Here is a 15,603-nt window from a genome sequence, read left to right as displayed (position 1 = left end):
TTTCCTTCCCACAGATTTCCACTGAGGTGCCTTGATACAGCACTCTGGGAACAGCCTATTCGTTTAGAAATGTCTTTCTGTGTCTTACCCTCTTGCTTGAGGGTGTCAATAGAGGCCTTCTGGACAGCAGTCAGGTCGGTAGTCTTACCCATGATTGGGGTTTTGAGTGATGAACCAGGCTGGGAGTTTTAAAGGCCTCAGGAATCTTTTGCAGGTGTTTAGAGTTAACTCGTTGATTCAGATGATTAGGTTCATAGCTCGTTTAGAGACCCTTTTAATGATATGCTAATGTTGTGAGATAGGAATTTTGGGTTTTCATGAGCTGTATGCCAAAATCATCCGTATTAAGACAATAAAAGACCTGAAATATTTCAGTTAGTGTGCAATGAATCTAAAATATATGAATGTTAAATTTTCATCATGACATTATGGAAAATAATGAACTTTTTCACAATATGCTAATATTTTGAGAAGGACTTGTATACTTTGTTTTATTTTCTCTTTTTACGCTGAAAAGAAACATCCAAAACACTCAACCCAATTTTTACCAACACAGTGCCAAAACTCATCCCTTTGCTGCATGAGTCATCCAGGGCTTTGACCCCCAGAACAATGCCATTCTTTTGGGAAGGCAGGACAGGTGGGCTGGGGTGGATAGACATCAGAGGGCTGTCGGGGTGGGCGACAGTTTCCATTCCCAACCCCTGCATGACTTCTCACCCACCCCACGCTGCCATCTGACCAGTTTGCCTTCAACTCTCCATGGCAAGGTGAGATGCTGTTAGGACAGCGGAGACATCCATTCCTGTCCTATAAAATGATCCAGTCAGTCATTTAAGGGGCATGAGTTCAGTTTGAGGCGCTGCTATTGGAGAAGCTGGATGTAGAGGCCACGGCTGTGCTAGAGGTGCCCAAGGAAGCCACTGATTTGCGGTTGTGGGGCATTAGAAAGGGGTCACTGGCCAGCTGGTGCACATCGATGCGGTCCTCCTTACGGTAGACTAGACAGCGCCTTATAAAGGCCTGAAGAAAGACACCATGAGACAGTGGGATTAATGATAAGGTAGAAATATATGAGTTATTAAACCACAAACAAATTTGCTTAGGTGTGGCTTTGGTGGTGTGATGACATGGAAATAAATACCTTCGCTTCAGGGGAGACTACAGGTTTTGGAGGGAACTGAACTTCCGTGGCCTTCAGGATTGTGTTCTCCTGGAGGATGTCCTGCTGAGACTGGTTGTGACCAAAAGGCTAGAGAGAAAAAGGTGGAAAGAGGGTGTTAGTTTTAAATTTTTCAGAAGCCTAGACTCTACGAAACCTAAATCCAAAGAACATGACCACAATGAGTCTACACACACACACACACACACTCTTGTTTTGCTATATGTAGTGAGGACCATGTGTTGACTCCCATTGATTTTCAGTCCTTTTCAACCCTTTCTATGCCCTAAACCTGACAATAACCCTAAACCTAACTATTACCAGTGCATGCCTAACCCTAACCTTAACCTAAACTCAATTCACATCTTAGTCCTAAACCTAACCGTTAGCAAAATAGGTTGTGAGGACCAGCAAAATGTCCTCACTTTGGTACAAACGGTCCTCAATTTGATGGTGAAATCGGGAAAATGGGTCTCACTGTGATGCCAAGACAGGAACACACACACACACACACACTCCAGAACTGAAAACTGCTTCAACATATGGTGACTTTTTATCTTGACTCCTACCTTGCGACCATATAAACACTGGTAGAAAATGACACCCACAGACCAAACATCAACCTTGTTGGAGATCTTTGGTGGCTCCTTGCCAACCACAAAACACTCAGGAGGCAGGTACCTTAAGAGGAAAGCGGAATTCATTTTAATTGGTTTATACGTCACAAAACACTGCCAGGTCTTTCAAACCCGCAACCCTATGTCTTTGTCCAATTACTTCTTGTGACTACATAAAATTAAACCGCGTAAAGGTATACAAGTGACTCTCAACAAATTACAATAGGATGGAGACGTTTTTTTCAGTAATTAAATTTAAAGACAAATGTATAGATTCATTACAATAATTTACTTTGGGTAATTTTGATAACTATGGCTTATAGCTAATTGAAACTCAAAATCTTTTTTTTTTAGCCAATTAGAATATTACATAAAAGGAATAGAAAGAGATTTTAACACATAAATGTTTCAGCCTACACAATCGTGGCGAAGACTGCTGACTTGATGGAAAGTTGAGTGGAAGGAAAAAATGTGGTAAAATAGGTGAACAGCCATTAGAGTTTGGGGGGTCTATGGTGAGACAACCATAAACAGATGTGTCCAGAACAAGGACTACTACTCCTGAACGAGATATGACATCAGAGGCATATTTCCTCGGCTAAGAATAAAAGCAACTAGATAGTTTCTCAGTGTTCAGAAGTCCTGTTTTCAGAAGAAACAAAATTTTGCATTTCCTTTGGAAACCAAGGTCCTGGAGTCTGGAGGAGGGGTGGAGAGGCACAGAATCAAAGTTGCTTGAGGGCCACTGTGAAGCTTCCACAGTCAGTGATGATCTGGAGAGCCACCTCCTCCACTGGTGTGGGTCCACTGTGTTTTACAAAGTCCAAAGCCAACGCAGCCATCTACCAGAAACCTTAAGAGCTCATCATTTTTCCCTCTGCTGACAAGCTTTATAGAGATGCTGATTTCAGTTTCCAGCTGGACTTAAATAAAACAACTTGGACCGGCTCAGCAGAACCCCAGGCTGATCGCATCCATGTCACACTACATTGATGCAGTAATTCAAGTTACTGTATATATTGTAAAGTACATTTACATAATCTTCAGTGGACAAACGTTTTTTTTTTCTATTAAAAAGCCATTTTTTATTTGTTATACATGAAGATTTTATTTATTGAGAAACTGAATTTGGAGTTTTTATTAGCTGTAAGCCACAATCATCAAAATGAACAAAATAAATAAAATACACCAGACATTTATCACTGTGTGCTATTAATCTATGATTTTTCACCTTTTTATTTATAATTTAATTTATTAAGATAAACTTGAATAAATAAATAAATAAATGCATATATAACCTGGAGTTACAGATTCGTTACTTTTCTCCCTCTGCTTTGCAGCGTTATGCCTTCAGTTTGCATCAGCAGGCAAGGATGAAAACATAATTAACATTGTAATAGAACAATCTACATCTAACAGACAAATTTACTGTGCTTCTTTTTGTAAACTGTCTCAGTGTTACTTTTTTACTAAATTCTTTATTTGCATATTCAGTTGCATGTATCTAGCCGTTTCGTATCCCTTGTTTGTACTGCCTGTTGGTGGCAGAATGTTTGTGGTAAATTAATCAGAGTAACATGCTTTTCTGATATTATTTTTTTGCTTTACATTAATACAGCAGTTTCTGACAGGTTTTCTCCTTGATTAATAATTTCTATCTTCCAACATGTAGTTTGGGGGTGCCCGAGTCCAGTCCTTGACAATTACTATCTCGCTACACTTTTAGATGGATCCCTCAGAATCAAGCTGCTGAATTCAACCACCACAATTAAGTCATTCAGCTCTGTGGAGGCCTGATGACAAACCCTTCAATTGACTTAAGTTTGTTGGAGCACAGATGCATCTCAAAAGTTGCAGGATAATAGCTCTCAAGGATCGGACTTGTGTACCCCTGATTTGGGTGTTGGTCTGAGAGCCAATCTTACCAGTATGTTCCCGCTCCCTGTGATGTCAGCTCCATCCCATCCACTGAGTTGTAGCTGTCGTCATCCATTATCTTCGACAGGCCAAAATCTGTGATCTTAATCTCGCCACAAGCAGTGCCGTTCACAAGCAGGATATTACCTAATGAGGGGAAAAATCACTGACATGAGTTGACATTTTACTATTTCATGCCCTCTCTCTCTATAGATGATGCACCTAGCCCTGTCATCCTGTTTAACCTGGTCTGTTTTGAACAAAACCAATTAAGGACCACTGCCACCAACTAGATGTACTGTGTACATCTAGTTGGTGGCCTCAGAGCTTTTCTGTTTAGCTGTGTGTCTTACATAGCTTGAGCCACTAAAGGTACTCATGGACTAATGACATGTTCTGTGTTTTCCTTCGTTTCTGTTCTTTCTTCTCAAACCTCCAGTATACCAATGCCCCATTTCCACCAGTCCCTACTCAGCGTGGTTTGGCATGACTCCACTTCCTTTTTAGGCTTTTCTATTACCGTTACCAACGGGTAGGTTAGAACGTTGCCATTTTCAGTACCTCCTTGGATGTGGTTCCAACCATTTTAAGTGGTGCTGAAAACACTAATAACTAACATCTTCGACCCTTCGTGCTACGCTGGGCTTATTGTATATATGACCACTATAGCAACCTAGCATCAGCTTACCCTCACACTTCTCCGAGATTGTATCCTTCAGTTTGTTGGGAATGAATTAGAGTGTGTAATTAAATTTCAATCTGTCTATACGCCTGGATTGGTTCAGATTGATTGATTATATATATTTCTGTATATCAATTGGATCTTTTGTTTTGTAGTGTCTTGAGGTGATATTTGTTTTAATTTTGCGTTGCATGAATAAAATGAATTGAATCTAAATTATTACAATCTGGATCGTTAGGAAATGCTGAAAGAAAAACTGATAAAGTCACAAGCTAACACTAATTTAGTCTCAACACCTCTTCCCTTAAAATACCGTTTAATAAGAGTTGTTGGGCTCCTGAACCACACACGAATTAATATCAGACCAAAAACAACAAAGTACACAGAAGATTTTTAATATCTGCAAAAAAAGAGAGCAATCAGAACTGCTAAAATGAAAAAGAAAAATAACCCAAAGACTCACCTGGTTTAAGGTCGTAGTGGATAATGGGCGGTCTGATTTCATTGAGGTACTTGAGGGCGTTGACGATCTGCATGATGATGGAGCGGCCCTCCTTCTCTGACATAAGCTTGTGCTGTTTCAGGTAGAAGTCCAGGTCGTTGCCCTCACAGTACTCCAGCACTGTGCAAAACCTGCTCAAACAGAACCAGGGGGCATTCAGCAACTTTCGAAGTATTTGATGCCCAATAAAAAATACAAGCAAAAGAATAATTCAACTGTCATTGACTTCTTCGAGTGACTTACGAGTCAGTGTCAAGTGAAAAGTAGTCATAGAGTTTAACTATCCGTGGATGATCCAGCTCTTTATGGATTCTATATTCTCTGCACGCGTGTCTGGAAACCAAACAAACAAAAGCAATAAGAACATACCACAACACCTATGATTAGTCACCAATGCACAAGGTTCCTAAACTTTTTTCAACAAAAAAAATTCCATATATTTCCAGGCTCAACTTTCCAGAGTTCTTGTTTCTTTACATTCATTGTTCACATATTTCTACAAAGAGCAGGCTTTAAATATAAACCTGCAAAAATAAAACAAAATAGAAGGAGGGAAGGACCTAAGGAAGAAAGGAAAGAAGTAGAGTATGAACTAAGAAAGGAAGGAAACATTAAGACAGTGGGATAGGAAATAAAGTCTATATTTATCTAGACCTGAGAAAATCACCCAAATCCAAATCAGCTTCCATGCTTCTCTATTTTTTACCCAGACTGCATACATACTCTAAATGCGTAGTCTATCGCTATGGAAAAATGTTACGAGAATAATATTCAACACTCACTTGTGATAATTCTCCTTCTTCTCATCCCTCCAGTTCTTGTTTAGCTGGTGGATTTTAATGGCAACGTACCTTTGCTCTGTTAAATCAAAGGCCTGAAAAAGGAAAACAGCCTCCAGTTAGATAGAACGTACATATGGCTTTGTTTTGCTTTAGCTGCACCAAGACTTGCCTCACATTAAAATGACTATGTTCATTAATCATTTTAACTGTGCTGACAGCAGATTCCTGGAACTCTGACACTTTGGCACAGTGATTAACCTCAAAATGTTAGGCTGAAGTTAACATGATACCAGCTAAGGATTGCACAGCACAAGTACAGTTTATTACTACAATGTGAACAGCTCTGAAATTATAAAGCAGAAGCAAATAGGTTGTTTTAAACAGACGCTGAAGATTTTGTTTGTTTTCAAGCCTGTGGAAATACTGTACTACTAGAAACAAAGACTTGAGCAAGGCAGGAATACAATGCAGCTAACGTATAGACAGGCTGACTTTTCCTCTTACAGGTTAGGAAAATAAATGTTTTGGTCTCACCTTGTAAACTTCACTAAAACCTCCTCGCCCAAGCAAATGGAGCAGCAGGTATCTGTCATTTAGCGTAGGATGATCTTTGAATCTATGATGAGGGGGGAAAGGATGGATATACAGTAAATAGGACGTAGGAATGAAACTGAACTCAACTTGTGTGGTTAAACTGATTTAATCCACTTTGTAACAAGGGAGCACTTACTTTTCACATAGGGCCAGGTGGGTTGGATAACTATTGCCCTTAATAAATGAAATCACCATTTGAAGACTTCAATTTATGTTTACTCAGGTTATTTTGGCCTGATAATAAGTTTTTATTTGAATATTTAAAACGTGATACAAAAAAGAGCTCTGTAAGAGGACAAAGGCATCTCTATCGCACTGTGACAAAAATTAAAGAAAGCCCTTATTTATGTAATTCCAAATTAAAACGCCTGACTAAAAATGACAAATACAATTAGACTTAATTGGATATAAACAAAAGCAGGCCCACATTCCGTCAATTCCAAAAGAAGAAGAAAATTACATGCACTTATTACCTGCATGTGTTATTTATAGGGTTGGGCCTCGAGAATTGATAGGAACCAAGACCAACATTCCGATACCCCGGAACTGCCCCAAATGTGGACATTATGATTCCTAGTTTTTATACCCAGTACGCTGACTGGAAGAAGAAGCCGCTTTAATCAAAGACATGACCAGTCGACTCAGTGCAACGCTTGCAGTAAGGTTATATTACGCAAAGGAGGGGGCACAACCACAATTAAACACCTCCGAATTCATGGTGTAGAAGTAACGGAGCGCCCTGGCTTTGTCGCGATGCGCCGACACTCAGCCTAGCACCGCACTGCAGTCAGAATCAGGTAGTAAAACAAACAAAAAACCTCTCGTGCCAACACTGAGGCAGCTAACCGGTTACACTCGACTTAAAACGGTGGCTCAGCTCAAATGCAAATGTTACCCCGTGTGTTTTTGATAGACAAATGACCTGAAATTGCTGGTTGAACTGACTCCGCAACGTGTTACTTTGTTCCCCATAGTGTCCAAGGGAAATAGGTTGGTGCAACAAATTAAAAAGGAAACCATGTGGGCCGCGGCGCGGCGCTGATGGTGTAGTGGTTAAGCGCACGATCATATACGGAGGCTTCAGTCCTCGAAGCGGCCGTCCCGGGTTCGAGTCCCGGACCCAGCGACATTTACCGAATGTCTCCCCCTCTCTCTACCCATCTTTCCTGTCTGCCTACTGTCAAAAAAATAAATAAATAAAAGCCACTAGTGCCGAAAAAAAAAAACGGAAACCATGTGAACTTATAAAGCATGTAAATGTTTTTTGACCCTACCTCCTAAAAGAATCAGAACGCTGGGAACTGGAATCCTTCTAAATTCAATGATGCCCAACCCTAGTTATTTACAGGTTGGTCTGGCTTAAATTTGATTAATTTAGTTATTAACGTGATCTACATAATTAACCGTGTTTGAAAACACGAAGAAGTCAAACTGACTTGGTTGAGCTACTCTCATACTTCAGCCTTTGATAAACTTTTAGAACCCAGCTCATGTGAACCTGTGGCTGATCAACCATAACTAGAACCGAACCACCTGATATATGAACACATGCAAGTACCGTCAGACTGTTTGGAGAAATAGTAACTCTGGACTTTATTTAAAAAAAATTTAAGAAAATAGGGGAAAAAAAGTCATTAAAATTATTTGTGTTGACAAAATATTGCCGGGTTATTTGGTTCAACGTCAAAGATTCCTTCGACTAGTTGTGGTATTGCTGGTTATATTTAGCAAATCTGAATGATACTGTACTTATGTGTAGGAAAGACAAATATATTCCATGTTCAATAAAAAAAAAAAAAAAACATAATGATTTTGTATTCCATGTCTGAAAAGGGAATCTTACTGGGAATTATCTTCGTTGTGGATCCTTTTCAGCTCGCGTATGTGAAGGTTTCTCACTCGCTCCAACCTCTCCAGCTCCGCCTGGATCTCAGCTTCCTCCTGCAAATCCAAACAGCAAAGCAAGAAATCAGCATGCAGAAAATGATTACTAAACAGATCACAATAAGGGTAAAAAAAATACATCATGCATTACCTTTTTAAGATACCCTAATCTCAGTTTAAAGATTTCCTCCTGCTCATGGTACTCCGCCTGTGATAACCTGAGAGGAGACAGAACAAATCTTAGCATAAGCTCAAATATGTAGATGTGCTTGGAGGAAGAGAATACCAATGTCAAAGAGAAGATAAAGAAGAAAAAGTGTACGTTTCGCTTTCTGTCCCATTGGTCTTGCTTTTGCGTTTGTTTTGCTCCAGGCTCGGCGGCGGAGCCTGGGCCATGGAAGGCGGCTTGCGTTTTGCCAGCAGCTTTCTCTGCCTCTCAATATCCTCCCGCTGAGAGTTGATCCTCTCTTGTTGTCTGGAATGCACATAATTATACAAATCCCAAAAATGTGTTTTGACTTTCTTTTTAAGAAACTGCTAAGTTAACAAAAAACCTCTGTTTATAAACTCACTTGATAAGATTCTGGAATGCATATCCATCTGTCCACTGCTCAGTGAAGGATGCTCCATGTCTTACTGTAGTGAAATGGCCCAGTCGAAGTCTATCCTGCATACTTTTATCTCGGCAAGCCATTTTCTCCTGCTTTGACTGGACCGCAGAGGAAAACACGAACCAAAACATCATTGATCGACTGTCCAGTACACGACACGCACTGAAGAGCAACATTTTCAGACAAATCACAGCTCTTGTAAATGAACATACTTTTTCAATCAGCAGCTTCTTGGACATAGTAACACACTTATTTAAGCGTTCCTTGTATCGTTCCAGCATCCTCTGCTGCTCATCAATTTGTCTCCTGAGATCACAGTTTGCCTGGAACAGAAATCACAGAGAAGCAGGAAATAAGCACACATAAAAAGGATTATTAAACTTCATCACACATGCACAAAATCAACACATGCGTGAGTAGAAAACATTTACAGATAATGTGACATTGAAAAAAATAAAACAGTGAGCTAAGTGGCAGGGATGAAATGTAATGAGATTAGTACCCGCAGCAAATCGTCTATTCGGCCTTCCTTCTTCTCCAGGTCAGAGTTCTTGCTGTTCTCCAGGGCTGTTAGTTTCTCTAATGTAAGGTCGGACTAAAGAGTACAGTGAGCAAAAAAGTGGTCGTTAATGGTGGGTTCCTTCTGAACAACTGACAAAATCAGTGCAACAAGGAGTTCCGTGTGGTCCAGTTTGAAATTGTAATCACTGATGTATGGTGCTTCCATATTTTGTTTTACAAACACTGACTTCAGTGCATTCAGTTTGATTCAATTTGATGGACCCACATAAAGTAGCAAACAACTGAGAAAATGCAGGAAAACGATACATGGTTTTCAAAGTGTTCAGCCCCCTCCAATCCAATACCTCTAAATAAAATCCAGTGCAACTTATTGCCTTCAGAATTCAACTCATTAGTAAATACAGCCTATGTGTGCTTAAATGCAGCTGCTATGTGAAGGCCTCAGAGGTCTGCTACAGAACATTAGTGAACAGAATCTTCAAGCCAAAGGATCCCAGCTGAAAGATCAGGTATAAAGTTGTACAGAGTTTTAAAGCAGAGTTCAATCCATCATCTGAAAATGGAGAGTGTATGGCACAAGCGCAAACCTACCAAGACATGGCTGACCAGCTAATTAAAAGGCCAGGCAAGGAAAGAGTTAACCAGAAAAACCGCCAAGAAGACCACAGTCACTCTGGAGGAGCTGCAGCGTTTTACAGCGTAGCTGGGAGAATTGAGAGCACAGCTATAATTCATGGACTTCACAAATCCTTAATGTTAGAATGACTATAAGTAAGCCATTGAAAGTCAAAACAAGTCTTGTTTACAGTAGGGGTGCACCAACAGCAGTTTTCTGGCCGATCACCAAACTTTAAAAAGCCTGACCTGTCGATTACAATATTGGCCGATACCGATTTTTTTGTATAACTGACACTGTCAACTGTTATAAGGTCACACTACACCTTCAATATTCCAATCTTACTTTATTGAAAACCATTGAACAATACCATCAAACAACACAAACCTGTTTTAACTGCACATGAGGCAATGCTCTCAGCATTGCAGTTCCTGTAGCCTTTCATTTTCTACATTTTAAATAGAAACAAAACTTCCACAACAGGTTAGACAAGTCGATAAGATCAGTTGATAAGACCGGTATCACATGTAAGTATCGGCCAATTACCGATGTCCAAAAATTAAGGAAATCAGGGCCGATCGATCTGTGCACCGCTAGTTTGCAGTTTGCCACAGAGAATGTATGGATACAGCCAACATGTGAAAGGAAGGTATTCTGGTGAGAATTGACCAAAATGTAACTATTTATGTAACCTTTGTGCAAAACGCTATGTTTGACAGAAAACTAAAGCTACACGTGACCCTGAACACACGCCCCACAGTGGTGGCAGCATCATGCAATGGGGCAGGTTGTATTCAGCATGGACAGGGGATGAGGGGAAAATGGATAGGGTTAAACACGGGGCAATCTTGGAAGAAAACCCATTAGGGGCAGCAAAAGATGTGAGACTGGGGCGGTGGCTCAACTTCCAGCAGGAGAAGAACCTTCAGGGTTCATAAAACTGTTGGAACACTGAACCTCAAATATACAGCCAGAGCTACAATGGAATGGGTTAGATCAAAATATATTTAATAAATCTGACTCAGGCAAAGTTATTTTTCAAGGATAAATGGAGAAAACAAAAATCTAGTCTCCAGATGTGCAGAGCTAGCAGAGACATACAGTAGTCCAAAAGATTTGTACCTGCAGGTGCAGTGACAGGTGTTCAAGAAAGTACTGACCCAGAGGATTAATACAAAACAAGCCACACTTATCAGATTTTCATTTGGAAACAATGGGGTGAAAACCATATACTCTTTCCCTAACTTCACAATTATGTACCATTTTATGCAGTTCTTTCACATAAATTCCCCCCAAAAAATGCATTGAAGTTCAGCTGTTGCATGACAAAATATGAAAGCCTTTGAGAGCTGGGAATACTTTTGCAAGGCGATATATATGCCAACCATGCAACCTCTTGTAAATTATAAATTAAGTTAATCAGACAAAGAGGCAGCCGCCCAATCAGTGTGTCATGTACCTGTGTAGCTTTGTGGAGCATGTGAAGAACAACAGGCTTCAGTGCACATGTGAAGTGCTCCGTGTTGACGGAGCTGATGGACGAAGGGCTTCCTTGCTGCACCTGAAAGGCAGGAACATCGTTCAGTGAATACATTTCACATGGTCAGGGCGCTATGCATATAAACTGTCCTCACTCTAATAATTTATCAGGACCTGGAGGAACATGTCTTCGCAAAACATGACAACATCCAGACAGTCTTAGGTTGTTTCTTTGACATGAAGAGATGAAGAAATCCAAAAGGACAACCAATTTAATAACATCTTTTGCCACCCACTGTATGTTTGGCTGAGTGAATTTGCTTCATAAATAGGAGTTTAATAAGAGATTTCAAACCAACCAACCATATAATCACTCCTAGAACAGGTGTAAACACATTTGATTTGTCTCACTTGTAAACAAATCTCACCAGTTGGTGTTAGTAACAAGTATGGAATAAATAGTATGACAGGAAAGAGTGTTGTGAAAGGCATGAAAAACACCACAGAGTAAGACAAAGCTCACCGTGACGGGAGGGTTGGACAAAGAGTGTTGTGGGGAAGAGCGGACCACTGGAGGAATTCCCCTAGCAGGGCTGGTACCAGGACCGCTACCTCCCGCAAACTGACAGAAGAGGAAAACAAGACGCCAGATAAACAGAAAGGAAAGGGGTAAGGAAGAGGTTAGAAAGTAAGAAAGAAAAGATATGTGTTGATGTTGATGTAACAGGAGCACTCACCTCAAAATAATCACTAATTTTAAGCCCCTTTGCTCCTCCTTTGCCTATAGAAGAGAAGAAGAGGGTTAAGAAAAGGAAATGTGTGTCAGAAATTATGAAAGGGTCATAAGTGGGGATTATCTTACCTTGGCTGCTGTCAAAGTGGTCCGCTTTGCGTTTCATAACTCTCTGCTCGTTCGCCTTTTTCTCTGGAGTCTGTAAAGAAAGCAGTATGAACCAACCAATCTGTAGAATGGGGTATCTGCAAGGGTCTGCACAAATAAATCTTCTCAGCATGTATGAGAGACTAACCTCCAGCTCTTTGTCGCTAAGTGAACCCAAGCTGCACAGACTCTGATTGGATGACTCATTCTGATTCTGACCCGAGCCCTGTTGACACAAATGCAGGATTTAAATACACACAACAACAAACGTTAGACATATGTACTTGTATTCCTACATTCAACATGTAGGAACTTGTAGAAAAAGGAGGACAAAATCATATGCTAGGAATACTGAGAGACAAGAATGGAGATGCAGAGGTTTGGCTACACACAGTCACCATAAATCCCAACTGTGTGGAGACCTGCATCGGTACTAATGCCGGTTCCCTAGGTGATCCCTGTCAATCAAATGATTCACATCAGAATTCAGCAGGCGCTGTCCAATCAGAAAGAGATACTTATCCATTCAGAGCACACTAGAGCTCTCTCACTGAACCTTCCTAAAATGGCTGAACATTAGGCATGCTGCTGGAGACCCATTCCTCTCTCTCCATCTGCCACCTTTAGATAATGTCATCCATTTTTGCTCTTTTTCACCAGTCTTAATCAGCCGTTTCTAGTATGAAGAAATCCACTGAGAAGATGTGTTTCTATCTAAAAACAAAAAAGATAACTACTATGGCTGTTTTGTTATGCAATCAGCAACTATCACAGGCCACATCCTTCATTTTATCAAAATGTGTTCGATCCCTTTGTCCTTGAAGGATAGGGCTTTACTTTTCAGCTGCCTCTGTGTTTTACACAAACAGCAGCAATTCTAGGTCAAGGAGGAAAAATGAAGCTACCCTGTGACACTGAAGAAGCTATTGGACCACCAAACCACACACCTTCACTCCCACCCATCTTGTACTACAGGGTGAATGTGGCATGATGCCTTAGTAAGCGTCGCCATTTTCTCTGCAGCTCTGCCTACGGTTGGCACAGGGCCTGCACTTGGCACAGACTCCAGCTCCCTAACTGTTCCAAGATCACCTTCTTCTAAGACTGACAGCTCCGTCTATGTAGCGAGGCTGGGGCCGAAGGGGGGAAAAAAAAGGCCACTTCTGATTACACCTGGTCATGAACTATTTCCACATTCTTCTTCTAGCCCCTGCATACCCCGTCCTGTCTGCGGCCTTTTTGGCAGGGGCAGCCGCTCGCATATACAGTCACTACATCATGAGCCAAGGAGCGATGTCACGTCAAAGCTGCCAAAAAACACAGACAAGGCTCAACCTTCTCCGGAGACAAAGAAAAGACAGGAGCCCAAGCTTGTTCAGGCTGAAAGGCGGATTGGTACTGGAGGTAAAGTGGAACAAAAAGGAGTGATTCACAATGATGCATAATGATCTAAATCTGTGCCCATGAGCACTTTCAAGAGATATTTTCCCCAGCCCAACCTTTGTTACATCCCTGCATACAAACCTTACTCACTCCAACCCCAGTAAAGCGAGCCTCCAACAGCTCCTGTCGCCGGGGGTCCAGGCTGTGCAGTTCCTCCATCATGGCTGTGGAGACAAGAGCGCAAATTGAGGAAGGCATTCAACAGCCTGGAATACTGAGATGGAGGACAGATGACGGTTTCAAAAGACACTGGTTGTGATGAGTCATGGCTGTTTTTAGCTATACGAATGTGGAAAATTCCTGCTCTGGGTCATCAATAAGTTTGACAATGTTTTATATTTATATCCAAAGAAGCAAAAGCCATTGAACAATTTGTATTCAGCAAGACACCCACAGCATGTAGTGCACAACTATAAGCAAACACTGACATTTAACATGCATCATAGACGAAGGCGAGATGTGTAAAGTCACTGCCTGGAAATGTATGGCATCACTTGATAACGGCTTGATATGACAGGCCTAAGTTTCATGGCGCTGCTGTTATAAAAGGTCACTAATGGAGGGACTGCCAAGGAACACTCACGGCAATGGGGAAAGGGCAACAATGGACAATATGTGGCCAGTTTGCTCACCGGTGCGAAGGTTTAAAATTACACGCCTAATACTGGATGCTATGCATGTCTGTTACCTACGGTTTGCTTTTATAAGTAAATATATTTAAATTGTACAATGTAGAAGTGAACTAAATACTAAAATACGTGTTTAGTTGCATCAAAATAGGAAAAGCGTTAATTTAAAACACAATTAATGAATTTTCGGTAAGCTAACTTAAGGTAAACGAGCTAAGAAGCTACCGGTGCTCGCCATCGGCTAGCAATTTAAGCAGCTAACAGTTAGCTAATGATAAAAGCTTTGTTTAAGAGGATAAACCAATACAAGAAATCAATAGTTTGATTAATTTTGATCCAAGTCAATTTATAGTCATGGCTGAATATTTTCGTTAAAAAATACTAACAGTTAGGCGTTAGGGTTCCAACGGGCTAGGGTTAACCCTAAAATAAGCATCATCTGCCACGACATCTGGGCTCACTGGAGCAAAACATCCTTCAAACGAAATTCTTTTGTTCGAAAGCCCGTCCAGATACTCACTGCAGCCAAGATTTCCTCCGTTTTCTGGAGCTGTTGTCGCCGAAACCCCCTGCGTTGTCTCACCGGTGCTCGGCAGACCCTCCCAGGCTAGGCCGCATCCAAAGCCACGTACCTCGCCTGCTGGATGTTGACGATCGAGAAGCGGACGCCTGCTGCGCAGCTTCAGGTAGACCACGGAGGATTCCCTCGGAGGCCTCGACAAAACTCCGGGTCTCCCAAACCCGCCTTTCTATGCTCCTTAGACGGGGATCCCCATCATGTCCCTCGCTCCGAGGGTCGTACCGCACCGTGGTCTGTTGTATCTCGCTCCAAACAATGGCGACCCTGGAGAATATGCGCTTTTCAGCAGGTATAAATAATGTCTCTGAGCTAGTGTAGTTGCTCCCCTATATTTATCTCCCCCAGTGGTGCGGTGAATTTAGGGACCTAGCCGGCTCGATCAAAACAAAGTTCGTCACCAATTTCTTTTCGAGATGCAAAAGGGATCAAAACGACATCTGTTTTCGGAAGTTGTTTCCTTGGAAGCGTTTCAGCTGAATCCGGATCATTTCGGTTCGGATCTCATGTTTTTGCAATGTAAACAATAATCAGGAAAATCTCATATTTTCTCGTGAGATCGTTTAAGTAGTTTCACCTTCCTTCACTCTAGGCCTGCCCCAAATCTGTTGTCGGACCAGTAACAAACCCCTTTCCACACAATGAAATTTAACAGTGCCCACCCCTACCAACACTTCTGATAAACAATCAGAAAGTTCCCATCCTA

At 41.2% G+C, this 15,603-nt stretch overlaps 1 protein-coding gene across 2 annotated transcripts; it reads right to left on the bottom strand.

Moving 5' to 3' along the window:
* Nucleotides 1-395: 395 nt before the first annotated feature.
* LOC124864447 (serine/threonine-protein kinase tousled-like 2) lies at nt 396-15,491 on the bottom strand. 2 transcript variants are annotated; one of them, XM_047359229.1, is made up of 21 exons: nt 14,841-15,491; nt 13,773-13,855; nt 12,397-12,474; nt 12,231-12,300; nt 12,106-12,149; nt 11,892-11,990; nt 11,349-11,450; nt 9,254-9,346; nt 8,964-9,074; nt 8,713-8,849; nt 8,463-8,615; nt 8,292-8,358; nt 8,100-8,197; nt 6,197-6,278; nt 5,663-5,754; nt 5,124-5,213; nt 4,842-5,011; nt 3,705-3,843; nt 1,732-1,843; nt 1,145-1,252; nt 396-1,023 (listed from the first exon to the last, which is right to left on the bottom strand). In XM_047359229.1, the coding sequence occupies exons 2-21, from the start codon at nt 13,851-13,853 to the stop codon at nt 850-852; spliced, it is 2,100 nt and encodes a 699-aa protein (XP_047215185.1). In that variant the 5' UTR covers nt 13,854-13,855; nt 14,841-15,491; the 3' UTR covers nt 396-849. The 2 variants fall into 2 exon arrangements, with proteins under 2 accessions (XP_047215185.1, XP_047215186.1); XM_047359230.1 differs by lacking the exon at nt 11,892-11,990 and having other exon boundaries at nt 14,841-15,490.
* Between the last annotated feature and the right edge of the window lie 112 nt (nt 15,492-15,603).

Source organism: Girardinichthys multiradiatus, chromosome Y, assembly GCF_021462225.1.
Source record: "Girardinichthys multiradiatus isolate DD_20200921_A chromosome Y, DD_fGirMul_XY1, whole genome shotgun sequence".
NCBI classification, from domain to species: domain Eukaryota; kingdom Metazoa; phylum Chordata; class Actinopteri; order Cyprinodontiformes; family Goodeidae; genus Girardinichthys; species Girardinichthys multiradiatus.
This window is presented reverse-complemented; position numbering and strand designations above follow the sequence as displayed.

What these genes read in the sequence shown, in the direction of transcription:
- LOC124864447 (XM_047359229.1), bottom strand. Translation starts at nt 13,853, where the DNA reads ATGATGGAGGAACTGCACAGCCTGGACCCCCGGCGACAGGAGCTGTTG. An exon ending in CACAACGAAGATAATTCCCA is followed by an intron (nt 6,279 to 8,099) that starts GTAAGATTCCCT and finishes CCCTCATCATAG; the next exon opens with ATTCAAAGATCATCCTACGC. An exon ending in TAGTCTCCCCTGAAGCGAAG is followed by an intron (nt 1,024 to 1,144) that starts GTATTTATTTCC and finishes GTCTTTCTTCAG; the next exon opens with GCCTTTATAAGGCGCTGTCT.